Source organism: Loxodonta africana, chromosome 13 (genome assembly GCF_030014295.1).
Source record: "Loxodonta africana isolate mLoxAfr1 chromosome 13, mLoxAfr1.hap2, whole genome shotgun sequence".
NCBI classification, from domain to species: Eukaryota; Metazoa; Chordata; class Mammalia; order Proboscidea; family Elephantidae; genus Loxodonta; species Loxodonta africana.
This window is the reverse complement of record NC_087354.1, coordinates 15,340,725-15,357,057: the sequence shown is the minus strand read 5'-3', so window position 1 is coordinate 15,357,057 and position 16,333 is coordinate 15,340,725. Positions and strand designations below refer to the sequence as shown.

Sequence of the window (16,333 nt, the reverse complement as noted above, 5' to 3'; positions counted from 1 at the left end):
TGTTAGAAGAAGACTGCCAGGTGGAAGGAAAATGATAACAAATAGATATTGAGATCTACACAAAATAATAAAGGACAGTGGGGATGGTAACTACACGGGCAAATATATAAGATCGTTTTCATCTTATTTAAATAGCTTCAAAAGATAATTGTTTAAACAAAAATAATGTATTTTGGGGTTTATAACATTGTGCCCTGGTGGCACAATGGTTAAGAGCTCGGCTGCTACCCAAAAGGCGAGCAGTTCCAATCCACCAGCTGCTCCTTGGAAACCCAATAGTACTGTTCTACTCTGTCCTATAGAGTTGCTATGAGTTGGAATTGACTCGCTGGCAACGGGTTTTTTTAATGAGTAACACATGTATAAGTAAAATAAATGACAAAGGCTGAGAGGGGAAAAGTGGAATTGAGGTTCTGTCCTCTATATACTGGAGCCCTAGTTGCACAGTGGTTAAGAGCTTGGCTGCTAACCAAAAGGTCAGCAGTTTGAATCCACTGGCCATTCCTTGGAAACCCCATGGGGCAGTTCTACTCTGTCCTGTGAGTTTGTTATGAGTCAGAATTGACTTGACAGTGACTGAATTGATCTCCTTTTTTATACTCTAAGGAGGGAGCCCTGGTGGCACAGTGGTTAAGCATTCGGCTGCTAACCTAAAGGTTGGCAGTTCGAACTCACCAGTTTGTGAAACCCTATGTGGCAGTTCTACTCTGCCCTGTAGGGTCACTATGAGTCAGAATCGACTCGATGGCAATGGGTATGGTTTTTTTGGAACAGAAAAAGCCTAGGTTGCCTTGAAGAGACTATTGGTAGAATTATAGCATCAAAGGCAATTCTGGTAAGGGCTCAGAAAGAAGTGAGCAGAGCTATAGGAAAAGCCTCTATCGTCTTAGAGGGGACATATGGCTCCAGTAACAGAATGTGGCTAGAAATGAGGCTTTAAAAGAAAACAATGAACATGCGATTCGACAACGGAGGAAGGGTGTTGCTTTTTATGCAGTGGCAAAGAACCTGTATGAATTACGTTCAAAGGTTCGTTGGAAGGTAGAACTTGTAAGTGATGGACTTGGATATCCGGCTGATGAGATTTCTAATCAAGATCTTAAAGGGGCCACCTGGTTTCTCCTTGCTGCTTACCGTAAAATGCAAGAGGAAAGAGATGGACTTAAAAATGAACTGTGCAAAATGAAAACAAAACTTAAAGATTTGGAAAATTTTGTTTTCCAACCAAGCACACGTGTCCTAGAATGTTCACCAAGGATGTGGTTACACAATCTTTTGTGAAAGAGATTAAGCTTGTGACTGATGGATCTAACCAACCACCACGGCAGAAAACACAGCAGTTCAGACTGAAGTGCACAGAGAAAGAACCAAAGGAAAGAATGCTCTCTGCCTCTTGGAATTCTGCAGGAGGAAACAGGCCAAAGGAGCTACATCTGTTGTCTTCCAAGAAAAGAAAAGGACTAGTCCTGGAGCAAATTGGAGATCAGCAGAATTGTTGGAAGGATCATGGGAAGCAGGGCCTTCTTGGCTTCAAAGGACAGAGCCACAGTCTCCTAGAACTCAAAAGGGTGAGGCCACAGCCTCCTCGGTTCAAGGAGTTGCATCTTTGCCAACTTGGTTCAGGAGGAGTGTGGAGCTGCCATTAAGGTGTGCTGGGGGATGAGGCCACTGCTGAAAGCTGAGGGTGTGGGGCTGCCGTGTCTAAGGGGCAGAAGAAAGGGGCCTGCGGTGCTGAAAGGGTGTGGTCACCACTCAGTGGGACTAGGAAAAAGGGCCTGCCCAAAGCTGAGGGAGCAGAGTTGCCATCCCAGAGGGCCTGGAAGGTGGAGCTGAAGGCCAGGGCCGAGGAGCCTTTACCCAGAATTCAGAGGGGTATGGCCAACACCCAGAGTCTGTAAGGTGGGGCCATTACCCAGATGGTCCCAAAGAGCAAAGGATTATTTTCAAGACTTGAGAGCTAATGTAATTTGTTCTGTAGGATTTGGACTTGCTTGGTGCCTGTTATCCCTTCTTTCCCTCCAATTCCTCTCATTCGTAATGGCAATGTCTACCTTCTGCCTCTTCCACCATTGTACTTTGGAAGCAGATAACTTGTAATCTAGATGTCACAGGTTCACAGATGAAGAAGAACTTTGTTCCAGGATGGACTATGCCTAAAGTCTCATCCATATGTGATTTAGATGATCCAGAAGATGAGATTTTGGATTTGGAGTTGATTTAAGACTTTCAGAATGATGTGATGGGGTGAATGTGTTTTGCACGTGGCAAGGACATGACTTTTGAGGCAGCCAAATGGTGGAATGTTATGGATTGAATTATATCTCCCTAAAATATGTATTGTAAATCCTAACCGCTGTGCTTGTGGTTATTATCACATTTGGAAATGGGTTGTCTTTGCTATGTTAATGGGGTAGGATTAGTGTAAGATGTATTTTGGGTCAATCTCCTTTGAGACGTAAAAGAGATGAAACAAGTAACAGAAATAGGGAAGAGAGATGGCAAGCCCACGTAGAGATCGTCAAGGAGCCAGGAAACAAGCTGAAAGGACAAGGACCTTCCCCCAGAGCTGAGAGAGAGAGAAAACCTTCCTCTAGAGCTGGCATTCTGAATTTGGACTTTTAGCTCCTAAACTGTGAGAAAATAAAATTCTGTTTGTTAAAGCTACCCACTTCTTGTATTGCTGTTACAGCCATACTAGATAACTAAGATAGATGTACTCTTAGCTTCACTTACTTTGAACTGCACGCTTATCCTCAGCCACTTTTCTTTTCTTGGTAATAGCCATAGCTGGGGCTTAAATTTTCATTGGAAATCAGCCCAGACCCCACACACCACCCTCTTTCCTGCCAGCCTTGGGTTCAACTTCCCAGACCTCTCAATCAGTGCCCACAACTGCCAGTCAGACATATCCAATCAATGAATGCTATTCCTTTGCCAGACCTGTCCAGTAGAATGCTGAATCCTATGATCAACCCCAGATCAAGCTGGGAGGAAGAAGAGGTCTGAAGTAGGGTCTCAGTCTCCCATTTCTAAGGGGTGATGTTTAAAATATTTAATAACTGGTACAGCTGAGGGGTGGTCACCAATCTGTATGGGTGATGAGACTATGTTTGAGCTGGGTTCTGAAGGTCCCCTGCAGTTCCAGATGTTAAACCTTTGGGTGTTAATTTGTGGGGAGACCTATGGGACCTGCAGAGAAGCAGGGGCTTGTTAGGAAATAACAACCATTATTACTGTATGAGAGTGTGCTGGTTAGATACTGGCCTTGCCCATATGTAAGCTGAAGCAGCAAAAAGTTATGAAATGGAAAATATCCCAGAAAGAAACAAATTACTGAAATGGAATAAAAAACAAATAGAAAATCAGAATAGACCTACAACAAGGAAAGAAATTAAATTAGTAATTAAAAATGTTTACACCAAGTAAAGCCCAGGCCCAGATGGCTTCAGTGGTTAATTCTACCAGATCTTTAAAGGAGAAATAATATGAGCCTTTTATAAACTCTATCAGAAAATAGAGGAAACACTTCCCAAACCATTTTATGAGGCCAGTGATAGTTACCCTGATACTAAAGCCAGGCAAAGACACCACAAGAAAACAAAACTACAGACCGTTATCTCTCATGAATCTAGAAACAAAAATCCTCAACAAAATATTAGCAAACTGAATCTAGCAATGTGTAAAACAGGATTACATACTTTGACCAAGTGGGATTTATTCCAGGAATGTAAGATTGGTTTTTTAAGATTGGTTTAACATCTGAGATTGTTAATGTATTACACCATATTAATAGAATAAAGAACAAAAACCACATACTCATCTTGATAAATACAGAGAAAGCACTTGACAAAAGTCAACAACCATACATGATAAAAACTTTCAACAAATAGGAATAGACAATAACTTCTTCAATCTGATGAGAGGCATCTATAAAAACAAAAAACAAAAACTAACTAAAGCTAACATCATACTTAATGGTGAATGTTTGGATGCCTTCCTCCTAGGTTGGGAAACAAGGGAAAGGATGTCTGTTCTCACTGCTTCTATTCAAGATTGTGCTGGATGTTATAGGCAGCGAAATAAGGCAAGAAAAAGAAATAAAAGGCATGCAAGTTAGAAAGAAAGAAATAAAATTTTCTTTATTAGCAGATAACATGATTCTGTATACAGGCAATCCTAAAGAACACACACACACACACACACACGAATATACACACAGCAAGGTCACAGGATACAAAATAAACAAAAATCAATTGTATTTCTGTACACTAGCAATGAGTAATCTGAAAATAAAATTAAGAAAACATTTCCCCTCACAATAGCATCAAAAAGAATAAAATACTTAGGAATAAATTTAACAAAAGTACAAGACTGGTACAACTGAAAATTATACAGCATTGCTGAAAGAAACTAAAGACGATCTCCCGCAATTCACAGAGTGGGATAAAATATTTGCAAATCATATACATGGTAAAGGATTTGTATGCAGAATATGTAAAAAAAAAAAAAAAAAAACTCTTGCAACTCAGTAACAAGAAAACAAATAACCCAATTTAAAAAATGGGCAAAAGATCTGAATAGATATCACAACAAAGAAGATATACAAATGGCCAATAAACACATGAAAAAAAGCTCAACATCATTAGACATTAGGAAAATGCAATCAGCTGATGAATGGGCAAAAAAAAAGTGGTATATTCATGCAATGGAATATTATTCAGCCGTTAAAAAGAAACGGATGCACAATGCTACGACACTGATGAACCTAAAAAACATTACACTAAGTGAAAGAAGCAAAACGCCAAAGACCACATGTTATATGATCTCATTATATGAAATGTCCAGAAAAGGCAAATCTATACAAACAGAATCAGGAGCGACCAGTCCCTGGAGAAGAACCTCGTGCTTAGTAAAGCAGAGGGCCATTGAAAAAAAGGAAGACCCTTGATGAGATGGACTGACACAGTGGCTACACCAATGGGCTCAAACACAGCAATGATTGTGAGGATGGGGCAGGACCTGGCAGATCGATAAGAGTCCGAACTGATTGGATGGCTCCTAACAACAACAATAGAAACAGGAAGTTTGTTATTGATGGCTTGGGGGTACAAATGGGGAGTGGTTGTAAATGGACACAAACTATCTTTTTAGGGTGATGGAAATGTTCTAAAATTGGAATGAGGTTGCATGACTGTTAATTTTCCAAAAACTCATTGACTTGTATACTTAAAAAGAGTGAATTTCATGGTATGTAAATCACACTTCAGTAAAGCTGTTAAAAAGTAGCCAGTTAAACCACATAGCAACAGATTTGTGTGTAATTCTGGCTTTTATACCTCTATGACTATAAGATTTTTATAAGATGGGCCAGCCCTGATTTCCAGAGACAATGTGGATGACGCCTCCCAAAACCCTGAAAACCAATCTCAAGTTAAAATTCTGGCTCTAAAAAGGAAGGATCACTTGGCAGAGTGCCTGGCACCTAGTAAGCCTCAATAAATGTCTTCTGAATGAGCAAATAAACTCTCTTTATGGTGATTGTTCTCCCCAAACATCTCATCTACCAGATACCTAAAAGTTAGTTGATTAGAGCTGTTTTTTTTTTTAAACTTAAGGAAACTTTAATAAATGAAATGTCAATATCCCCAGGGGAAAACCTGTTAACACTTGTAGAAGTTAGGATTGGACAGGTTGTAATGAGGTAATGTATTAATTCCTTTTGAACCTTTGCCCATTGCTACTTGGTTTGTGGATGGAGGTGAATGACCGATTCATAAAGTCACTCAGCGACCCAGGCTGACTAGCACTTTTTGGTGAAAAATATTGAAGATACCACATACTGCAGGAAGAATGAACAAATCTGTCTTGGAAGAAAGCACAGCTAGAGTGCTCCTTAGAAGCAAGGATGGTGAGACTTCCCCTCACATACTCTGGATGGGTTATCAGGAGGGATCAGTCCCTGGAGAAGGACATCATGCTTGGGAAAGTAGAAGGTCATTGAAAAAGAGGAAGACCCTTGATATGAATTGAATTGTGCCTCCCCCGCCACCCCACCTCCCCCTACCAAAAAGAAAAAATGTGTTGTAATTCTTAACCTCTATGGCTGTGATTACTATCCCATTTGGGAATGGGTTGTCTTTGTTATGTTAATGAGGCAGGATTAGTGGAGGGTGTATTTTGGGCCAATCTCTTTTGGGATATAAAAGAGATTAAACAAGCAAACTAAGAAACAGAGATGGGGGAAGAGAGATGCCAAGCCACAGAAGATGGCTCAGGAGCAGAAGCTCAAAGAGACAAGGACCTTCCTCCAGAGCTGACAGAGAGAGGAAGACTTCCCTAGAAACAGCACCCTGAATTCAGACTTCTAGACTCCTAAGTTGTGAGAAAATAAATCTCTATTTGTTAAAGGCAACAATTTATGGTATTTCTGTTGTAGCAGCACTAGGTAACTAAGACAACCCTTATCGAGATGGATTGACACAGTGGCTGCAACCGTGGACTCAAACATAGCAATAACGGTGAGGATGATGCAGGATGGGGCAGTGATTCGTTCTGTTGTACAGGGGGTCTCTATGAGTCAGAACCAACTTGATGGCACCTAGCAACAACATACATCAACAGGAGTCATAGCAGAAGATAAGAAAGATTGGAAAAATGAGCACCATTGCCCAGAAGTCACACTTATCACTTCTGCTAACATTTCATTTGCTCCCAGCCAAAAGGGCTCGGATATTTAGGGGAAAAAATGGAATATTGGGTAAGCATTATTGTGTGGCACTTGAGTTATCTATATTATGAGTGCTGGTCTCACAGTTCTTTTCCACAGGTAAGATTCCTCCTTCTCCTTCCACTTAATTAAGAACCATTCATCAATTACTTAGGATAGATGAGCTTCAATTCTTTAGAAGCAAGTTTTGTTGCAGAGATGAAGACAAGGAGGAGACAACCACCTCCCTTGGTGTCCCTGAAGCACTTCGCCCTTTTTTTGGGAGATGGTACTTCACTCCCCTTTGCTTTCCTAACATTGAACATAGCGCCTGGCACATTGTAACAGCTCACTGAGTTTGTGTGGAATTTCACGTTGGAGCATTTCAGGTGAAAAGTTTATAGACTTCCATGGCATTCTTCTGTCATAAGGAGTTTTTTTGGTTGTTGTTTTGTTTTTGTAACTCCTTCAATTCAGTTTAATAAAATCAAGAAAACACACGTAAATTCTGAGACAAAAGAGAAAGAACCACTTCAATGTACACCATAATCACCTTTGCTGTTTTAACTGTACCACAACCACTCCCACACCTAACCAAATCGTTATCTGTACTGCCAAACAAGAAATAAACTCAAAGCTTTCGAAGAGTATGAAGAAATGCATGAAGATTTATGTTATTCAACAACAGTAAAGGGATTTGACAAAATGCTTTAAGAGGCTCAGTTATAATCTGTACTCTAGTATTTACAATGTTTTGCTTCTTTGCTTCTGTTCTCTACCCTTGGAGCCATCTTAAATGGCACTGTCAGTTTTATCTTCTTTGTATATTACTTTCATAAAGTCTCTCTCCTGTTCAAAACTCAGGACTAAACTGCTCAATTCTGGTAATTTTGGCTCTACGGTCATGTAAGTTTTCTTTTAAATCAAGATTCCCAAATGAGCCTTCTGCTGAAGTCAAGGCTGCACGTATTTGCTAACAACTCACCCACTACCTGGAAGGTCACATCCCTTCTTTCATATCTACTGAAATTTTGCCCATTGCTCAGGCCCAAATTGGGCCTCACCTACTTGAAGGCCTTCCTGAATATTTCTACTCAGACCTGAGATCTTGAAGCATCTATCGTCTGTAACAGTTATCTGGGCATCAAGAAGAGCTCATAGTTTTAACTTAAATGTTTTGAGACTGATTTTTCTCCCAGCCAGTAGGGTCGCTATGAGTTGGAACTGACTTGACGGCACTGGGTTGGGTCAGTCTGAGCTTCTTCAAGGGGCTCTATTTTATTATATTTCTCAAAATGGATTAATAGAAGGCACTCAAGAAATATTTAGTGCATGCCTACTGTGCGTTTAGGCTTTGTAGACCTGCCACTAGGTATTATAAGTACTAGCTGAATTAATGTTTGAAGAATTTTAAGGTGCTATATTTTTTTATTTTAGGACTATATGTTGGGCTAGATACTAAAGTGGTATCACTGCCTATTGCCATTCTAAATCCAAGTTTTAATATAATTAATGTATTCATATTTATCAATATCCTCCTATACTTTTATATTGTAGTTTTAATGAAAATATCATTTTTGAAAATATTAATGCTAGATTTTTTTTTGAGAATTTATTCTTAACATTACCTACTTAGTGATTCTGCTTTATATGCCAATATGGTGTTTTGTTTGGTCATTAGCGGGTCTGGATTTCCTAATCCACAAATATATATAAAATTTAGGTACAAAGATGATTCTAATTTTCTCTTACATCTTTAATAGATGGATCGTCTCTTAGTATGGTAATGTACAAAAATATCCAATTCATTTATAAATTACAGTATTATTAAATTTGCTTTAATAAGTCCACGTTAAAGCAAAACAATAACAAATCACAGCTTCTTAGAGTAGAAAACAATTTATGATTAGTCTTATCACCTTGTTCCCTTGACCTTTCAGAAATCCACCGATCATCTGAGGATGCTCTTTCAACCGCTCCCTAAAGAAGAAAATATCTTCTGAAAATTCCCCCTCCTGTCACCCTTAGATCATGCCTACATTTTCTCTGGCTTTCCTTTGACACTTGCTCCTTTAAAACCAGCAAAAAACGGGAAAAGGTTCTTAACTCACACATCTCTAACTTTGTCGTAAAATCCTTTGTCAGTTTACCCTGTGTTCTTGAGTGGTTCTCCGTTTCTTTTTCCAGCGAATTTCACAGTTGTCTTGTAGCCTGATTTACCAGTTTGGTTCCCGCTTTATCAGTTTTGTGATTCTTTGTACAGATTAATAACCATGAAAAAGCCTAAAGTAGGCACTTTCAGACTAAATCAGAGGAGCCTTTTCCCGTAAAGCAACCTGGTGCTTCACAAAATTTAAGGCAGAAGAATGAGTGATAGAGCAGGCACCAATAGGAAGTGGAGAAGAGTATTTTGTTGGAGTTTGCAATCCAATCCTTGGGAGCCAGAGGTGGGAATTTTAAAGGGGTTGTCTTTTCCTTGGAATTTTCTTAAAGTGGTATCGCTGCCTGCTGATGTGAAAGTTTGCAAAATCGCTAACTTAAGTTAGAGGGGTCTTCCTCCCTTGTTTTAAGTAAGGCAAAATGTGAAAACTGATTCTTTATATAATGAGAAGACTTTCATTAACGGTCATAGAATACTATATTATCAATTATCACTTGGTTACTTTTGTGTCAATTGAGGGGGGGTGTTAAAAGTTATTTTAAAAAAAATTTTAAGATGGTTCATTTTTCAAGACCAAGTATCATATACTAATTTGCTCCATTGAAAAAAATTTTTTGAAGAAATGAAAACCAAAGAGGCAGACATTGATCAGCACGTTTAAAAAAAAAAAATTGTTGTTCTATTGTTAATCCTTTTTTGTGACTTCTGTATTAGGAGCAGGTTTTATTATTTTGGCTGATCATTAATATCCTAAGAATTTGTTTTTACACACGCTTTAGGTTTCTTCATTTTAATCCTAGCAAAAAATGTCTACCCCAACCAAAAAAAAAAAAAAACACTTAGAACTACATGACATTTACTATCCTGTATACTTAAGACCAGATTTAATTGGTAATTTATAACTAACAACGTGTTTTGGAAGTTTTTAAAAAATATAATTCTGCTTTCTAGGTAATTCATATCTAAGAGAAATTAAGCCAAACTGAAAATAGTTAATTATAAAGTTGCTTTACAATGAGGCTCTAGAAAATTACCAAAATCAAGCTTTTCAAAGACCAATAAACAACAGCAGTTTTAAGAGAGGACACTTTTTAAAACAATTTTCACTTCATCATGAAATTGTTACATTAACAAGCGTGGTATTTTAAAAATGTGTGTATGTGTTTTAATATTCCCGAACAATGCTTGGTTGTTGTTTTCAAAGCAGTTTGAAGCCGTCTTCCTTTGATGTCTCTTTCCACTGACACAGGAAAATTGATTCTTGAAGTGATATTTATTGACGGACTACCCAGTCATGCTAGGGACTTCCATAATACGTAACTCACTACACATCTTCGGTGTTTCAAGGGCAGTGACTGGGTTATTTCATCTTTGGAACCTGGTACTCACCAAAAAACCAAAACCAAACCCGTTGCCACCGAGTCTTTAAATCCGGTGCTGCCCTAGGCCACGTTACAGAAACCCACCGGGCCTCAGGTTTTCACCAGTCCAAAGGGGATAATAGCACCCGTGGGAAGGGGCTGTTGTGAGGGGTAAAAGATAGCCCACGCACAGCTCAACATCCGGTGTTATTATTGTTGCAATTCCTTAACGTATGCACTGGGCGAGAGCACGAGTGCCTGAATGAACGCATGAATGAAAGAAAAAGTTAACTATTGCCGGATCTTGGGGCTGGAAAAGGTTAAATTACAACTTCAGAAAGACAAAAACCCGCTACCCCAAGAAGCCGCCAGGCCAGAGCCGGAAGCGCCGGCAGGGGGCGGGACCAGTGTGGAGGAAGCCGCGCTCTCGGCCAATAGACACATCTCGTGGAAACCGTGCTTCTCGTCCCACCTATCGCGAATCCGCACGAACGGGGGCAAGTTATCGCGAGGTTCCGCTCTCCTCTCCACGGCTCCCACTTCGCTCACTCCCTGAGGTGCGGGTTCCGCCCTGTGCTGCCCGGCGCCCCGCCCCACCCTCGCCCCGCCCCGCCCGGCGCCCGGGGCCCCGCCCCCGAGGCCCCGCCCCTCTCTCGCGGGCCCTCGGCTTGCCGTCCAGTGTCTCCTGCGCTCGGGAGCGCTGGCTCCGCCGGCGCCCAGGTGAGTGTGGCTACCTGCCGTGTCGGGTGGCTCACGTGGCGGGGCCCTCCGGCCCGACTCCCGGCGGGGCTGCCCCGGGCCACGTTGGGGAAGCCGAGTGGGCCGCGAGGAGTGGGACCCCGGCCCAAACGGGCCGGTCCGGGCCTCGGGTCGCTGCGATCGCTCAGGCCTCCCGTCCCGCCGCGCCCCGCCGCCCCCTCCGACCCGAGGAGCCCGACACCGGGGTCTGAGATCCCTGCCAGTGGGCGCGCTGCTTCCAAACTGTCGTTTGCTTTCCAAACGGCGTCCGTGCTGGGCTCACTCGGGCTGAACGGCATTTGTTTCGCCTAAGACTTCTGCTAGCGGTTGCCAGTACTGCGAAAACAGCCTTTGAAAAAGGCTTTTCATATACGGTTTATAATTCTCTCATCTCCGATATTAGAACATTGAACTGGGTAGCCACTGCATTAAGCACGGGGAAGTCAGTCTTAGAAACTCCTTCCCGTTAGAACATTGCTGCTTAAAATTGTGTAGACTTTTTTTTGAGATGAAGAGCTTTGCTTTTAGAATAACAAGGTGGTGTTTGCCGGGGTAATCTCGTGTGGAGGTGCGCTTGTGTACAGTTGATATGAAATGTACCATTTACCTTAGCTGTAGGTAGGAGGCGGTGAAGTCCATTGTGTACGAAAATTATCCTCTTAAAGGCTGTATATTGCCAGTGAATGCATATTGGAAAATCGTTAGCCTTGTTTATTGTTAGCAGCTTTCAGATTTCATTTGTATGGGTTTTATCTCCCAAACTGCCTTTGTAGCAAGATACGTATTAACAGGGTGTGATGTTTCTGAGATAACCAGTTCAGTTCAGAGGATTCAAAAGGAAAAGGGTCAAAAAAAAACTAAAAAACTAGTGCCATACAGTGAAATATCTTATTGAATCTTCCGTCAGTAACTGTGGATGTTGTTTTTGCTTTCTAGCTTTACATTTGTGTAAGCTTTGCCCACCACATAAATGATTATAGGAACAAGCTCTGTGGTTGCATTTTGCAGCAATAAAGTGCATGAAAGGCTGCAAGGGAGGGTAGGACACAGGCCTTGGAGTCAGCTTCTTTAAGTTTGAACTGGCAAGTTACTCATCCTGTGAGAATCTCAGTGCCTTCACCTATGAAATGGGCTAAGTAATGTGTATTGCAATGCTGTGTGTAACGCGGTGGCTATTAGACGTGCTTATGGCATGTCGCAAGCTTGCAGTAAGCAATAAACAGATACACCAATAAATGCATATTATGAGTGGTGAGGAGTCCTACCAAAAAGATCCAAAGCAAAACAGAACAGGTTGCCCTGAAAGAATAATAGAGGAACACTTCAGTCCAAACACAAGGTGGCCAGTTGCTGTCCAGTTGACCCTAACCCATGGTGACCCCTGTGTGCTGTCAGAGTAGAATTGTGCTCCATTGGGTTTTCAGTGGCTGATTTTTCAGAAGTAGATTGCCAGGCCTTTCTTCCCAGGCACCTCTGGTGGACTTGTACTTCCAACCTTTTGTATGCCGGCTGAGCATGTTAACTGTTTGCCACCCAGGGACTCCATAGTTTAGGTGGAAGCTAAGTGTTGCTGAAACCCAAAGTACAGAATAGTGCTTTCCAGGTTAAGAGAACAGCAAGTGCTGTGGAAGGTTTGGCATTTCAAGGACTAGGGAATCCCAGGAGCTTGGAGAGAGATAAGACTGGGAGAGAGCTTCTGGATAAGGCTGGAGAAGTGGGTGGGGCTTATTGTGAAGAGCCCTCAGGGTTTTTCTAATAGTTTGATTTTCTAGTTGAGAAGTTTTTAAAGAGTTTATTTAGTAGAATGTGTGAGTCAGAATCAACTCTGTGGCAGTGGGTTTGGTTTTGGTTTTGGAGCGTATAGGTGAGTATGCCTGAGAGAGAGAGAGCGCGAGAGACAATTCACTGTTGGAAAGTGGCTAGGGTGAAAACAGAAAACCAAACCAGTTGCCATTAGCCAGTTCTGACTCACGGTGACCCCATGTGCTACATAGTAGAACTGAGCTCCATACGGTTTTCTTCGCCTTAATCTTTACAGAGCCGCTGGGTGGGTTTGGACTGCCAACCTTTTGGTTAGTATTCGAGGGCAAATCAAGCGCAGTTTTCACCACCCAGGGACCTCATAGTAGAAGCAGGGAGATCAGTAATACAGTTGGCCAGGCAAAAGAGGACATTGGTTTGGGGTTTTGCTAGATGGAAAGATGTGGGTGGATTTGACATGTACTTTGAAGTTCCAAACCACAGGCCCTGTGATGGATTGAAGTGGCACGACGTGGCATGACTTCCAGGTTCCGGGATTGAGCAGTTGGGTGGATGGAGGTGTGTGCCATTTACTGACATGGGAAAAATAGGGGATGGGGCAGGGGGAGGATTCAGATGGGTGATGAAAATCAAAACGTACCTTTTGAATGTGTTAATTTTGAGATGTTTGTGAGCCACCTAAGCTGCTTCCAGTTTAGGACTTCAGTGAGTAATTACCTTGGACGCTTCCCTTTTCACACAGTCATTGATAATGTCTCTAGTGTTACAGGTACAAGAGTTAAGGCGTAGAGAGACTGAGTGTCTTGCTCAGAGTCACATGTCTCCTAAAAAAACCAGTGAACGAGTAGGTAGCAGAACTTATGGGAAAGCACTGTATTCTTATGTTGCATTGGGGGTATTACTGAATATGCCATGTTCTCTGTCCTTTTAAATAAAATACAGGTGCTTTCTTATTAGCTAGAAATTAGAGTTTGGAAATAATAGAAAACAAAAAGTTACAAAACTCTGCTTTTTGAAAGCTATTGTTATGACATTTTATAGTACATAATTTGGTGAAAGTAATTTTTCTTAAGGAAAAAAAAAATCTTTAAGAGGTGCTTTCATTAAAGAGTTTGGGAAAGAGTGCCCAGGAAAGCAGAGAGTGGAATCTTTGAACAAAGCTCAGTTTCATTGTGGTTGCTTGAGCATTTCTTTAGTATCCTGTGGAATCCTGTGAGATGGAAAACTGAAATATTTTCCACTAAAACAAGTGATAGAAAAATGGTAAGACTGCACCCTTCAAAGATGGAAAACTTGCGAGACCTGGAAATAGAAGGCATTCCTGTCACTCTCACAGGTTTCACTGCAGGAAAGTAATGCAGGGCTCCTGCTTCCCTGTGCAGTCTTTCTTCTTTCACTGAAATAATTTAAAATATAATTTAAAGCTGTGTGTCCTTGGACCTGTGTCTTTGATAATTTTGATAATCTGTAAAACTAAAAAGAAAAGATAAAGATAAAAAAGAAAAAATTTGAATATAGGGCAGTGTTTTAAATAGTAGGCGAAGAAAATCAAGCTGTAAGTGATTAAGATATATTTTATATATACGTATGTGTGTATAGGAAACCCTGGTGGCATAGTGGTTAAGTGCTACGGCTGCTAACCAAAGGGTTGGCAGTTCAAATCCACCAGGCGCTCTTTGGAAACTCTATGGGGCAGTTCTACTCTGTCCTATAGGGTTGCTATGAGTCAGAATCGACTCGATGGCACTGGGTTTGGTTTGGTTTTGGATGTGTGGATATGTGTATATATGTACGTATATGCACTTTTGAAATCTTTTAAACTAAATACAAAATGAGGTAGTTAAAGAAGAAAATAGGTTTGCTGCATCTGATATTTAAGCCTTTCCTTTGTTACATTTTATGAAACTGCTGTCTGTTCTCTTGGAGCCCTGGTGGTGTAGTGGTTGAGAGCTTGGCTGCTGACCAGAAGATTGGTAGTTCGATCCACCAGCCGCTCCTTGGAAACTCTGTGGGGCAGTTCGACTGTGTTCTGTAGAGTTGCTATGAGTCAGAATCAACTCGATGGCATTGGGTTTGGGTTTTTTTTTCCCTCTGTTGTCTTAGACAAAGATTGCTACCTCAAGCTCAAGAACTGTTCTTTTGATTAGAACTATTTCTACTAAGTAGTAAATATTGCTTTAAAAGGGAGAGTATTTTTTAAAAAAATTTTTAAAGAATAATTTTTGTTGTGCTTTAAGTGAAAGTTTACAAATCAAGTCAGTCTTTCACAAAAAAAACTTATATACACCTTGCTACGTACTCCCAATTACTCTCCTCTCAATGAGACAGCCCTCTCCCTCCTTCCACTCTCTCTTTTTGTGTCCATTTTGCCAGCTTCTAAGCCCCTCTACCCTCCCATCTCCCAGGCAGGAGGTCCCAGCATAGTCTCAAGTGTCCACCTGATCCAAATAGGTCACTCCTCACCAGCATCCCTCTCCAACCCATTGTCCAGTCCAATCCGTTTCTGATGAGTTAGCTTTGGGAATGGTTCCTGTCCTGGGCCAACAGACGGTCTGGGGGCCATGACCACCGGGGGTCCTTCTAGTCTCAGTCAGACTATTAAGTCTGGTCTTTTTATGAGAATTTGGGGTCTGCATCCCACTGTTCTCCTGTGCCCTCAGGGGTTCTTGTTGTGTTCCCTGTCAGGGCAGTCATCGGTTGTAGCTGGGCACCGTCTAGTTCTTCTGGTCTCAGGATGATGTAGTCTCTGGTTCATGTAGCCTTCTGTCTCTTGGGCTCATTATTACCTTGAGTCCTTGTTCTTCATTCTCCTTTGATCCAGGTGGGTTGAGACTCATTGATGCATCTTAGATGGCCGCTTGCTAGTGTTTAAAACCCCAGACACCACTTTTCAAAGTGGGATGCAGAATGTTTTCTTAATAGATTTTATTATGCCAATTGACTTAGATGTCCCCAGAAACCATGGAAGGGAGAGTATTTTTATTAAATTGTTATTTAATTTAATCTCTTTCTAAATATGTGTGACAAATGTAATTGTTTTAAAGGAAAATATAAAATTGGATGTAAAGCTGTCTTTTTAGTATGTGCAAATAGCTTCATATACTAACTGGTTTATATGGTAATTCTTAGAAGAAGTAAGTATTATAATGATTCCATCTTCTTGTTCTCTTTAGAAATGAACCCATTTTGACAAGATGTAGTGCTGCAACGTGCCTGATGGGATATGTTCAGTCATGGCATCCGAACTTTGTAAGACGATCTCTGTGGCAAGGCTGGAAAAGCACAAGAATTTGTTCTTAAATTACAGAAATCTGCACCATTTCCCACTGGAGTTACTGAAAGATGAGGGACTGCAGTACTTGGAGAGACTGTATATGAAAAGGAACTCCCTTACGACCTTGGTATAGTATTATGTTGCATTTAAAAAAATTCATTTATAGGTTTGCTCCTGACCAGGATATTTTTGTCATGTCTTGAGATATTCAGGCCAAGGTGTAGTCCCCTCTTGTTATGTCACGGGCAGTACAGGTAGACCCATAGGGTTCTCATTAGCTGAGGATTCATCACCCAAATTCCTCCAGTTATGAGGTTGCATGAGGAATTGTG

General features: G+C 41.2%; 2 protein-coding genes across 5 annotated transcripts in view; one reads left to right on the top strand and one right to left on the bottom strand.

Moving 5' to 3' along the window:
- The window catches only part of TTC23 (tetratricopeptide repeat domain 23), a 131,756-nt gene extending 120,976 nt beyond the window's left edge, over positions 1–10,780 (bottom strand). Inside the window, exon 1 of the mRNA XM_003413795.4 lies at positions 8,818–10,780. The gene's annotated coding sequence lies outside the window, so the exon portion shown is untranslated. The remainder of the gene's footprint in view (positions 1–8,817) is intronic.
- An 88-nt stretch (positions 10,781–10,868) lies between these two features.
- Positions 10,869–16,333, top strand: part of LRRC28 (leucine rich repeat containing 28) — a 266,213-nt gene continuing 260,748 nt past the window's right edge. For all 4 annotated transcript variants that reach the window (XM_064267063.1, XM_064267065.1, XM_064267064.1 and 1 more), the window contains exons 1-2: positions 10,869–10,948; positions 15,901–16,128. In XM_064267063.1, coding sequence (XP_064123133.1) covers positions 15,961–16,128 — 168 coding nt within the window. In that variant the 5' untranslated portion in view covers positions 10,869–10,948; positions 15,901–15,960. The remainder of the gene's footprint in view (positions 10,949–15,900; positions 16,129–16,333) is intronic.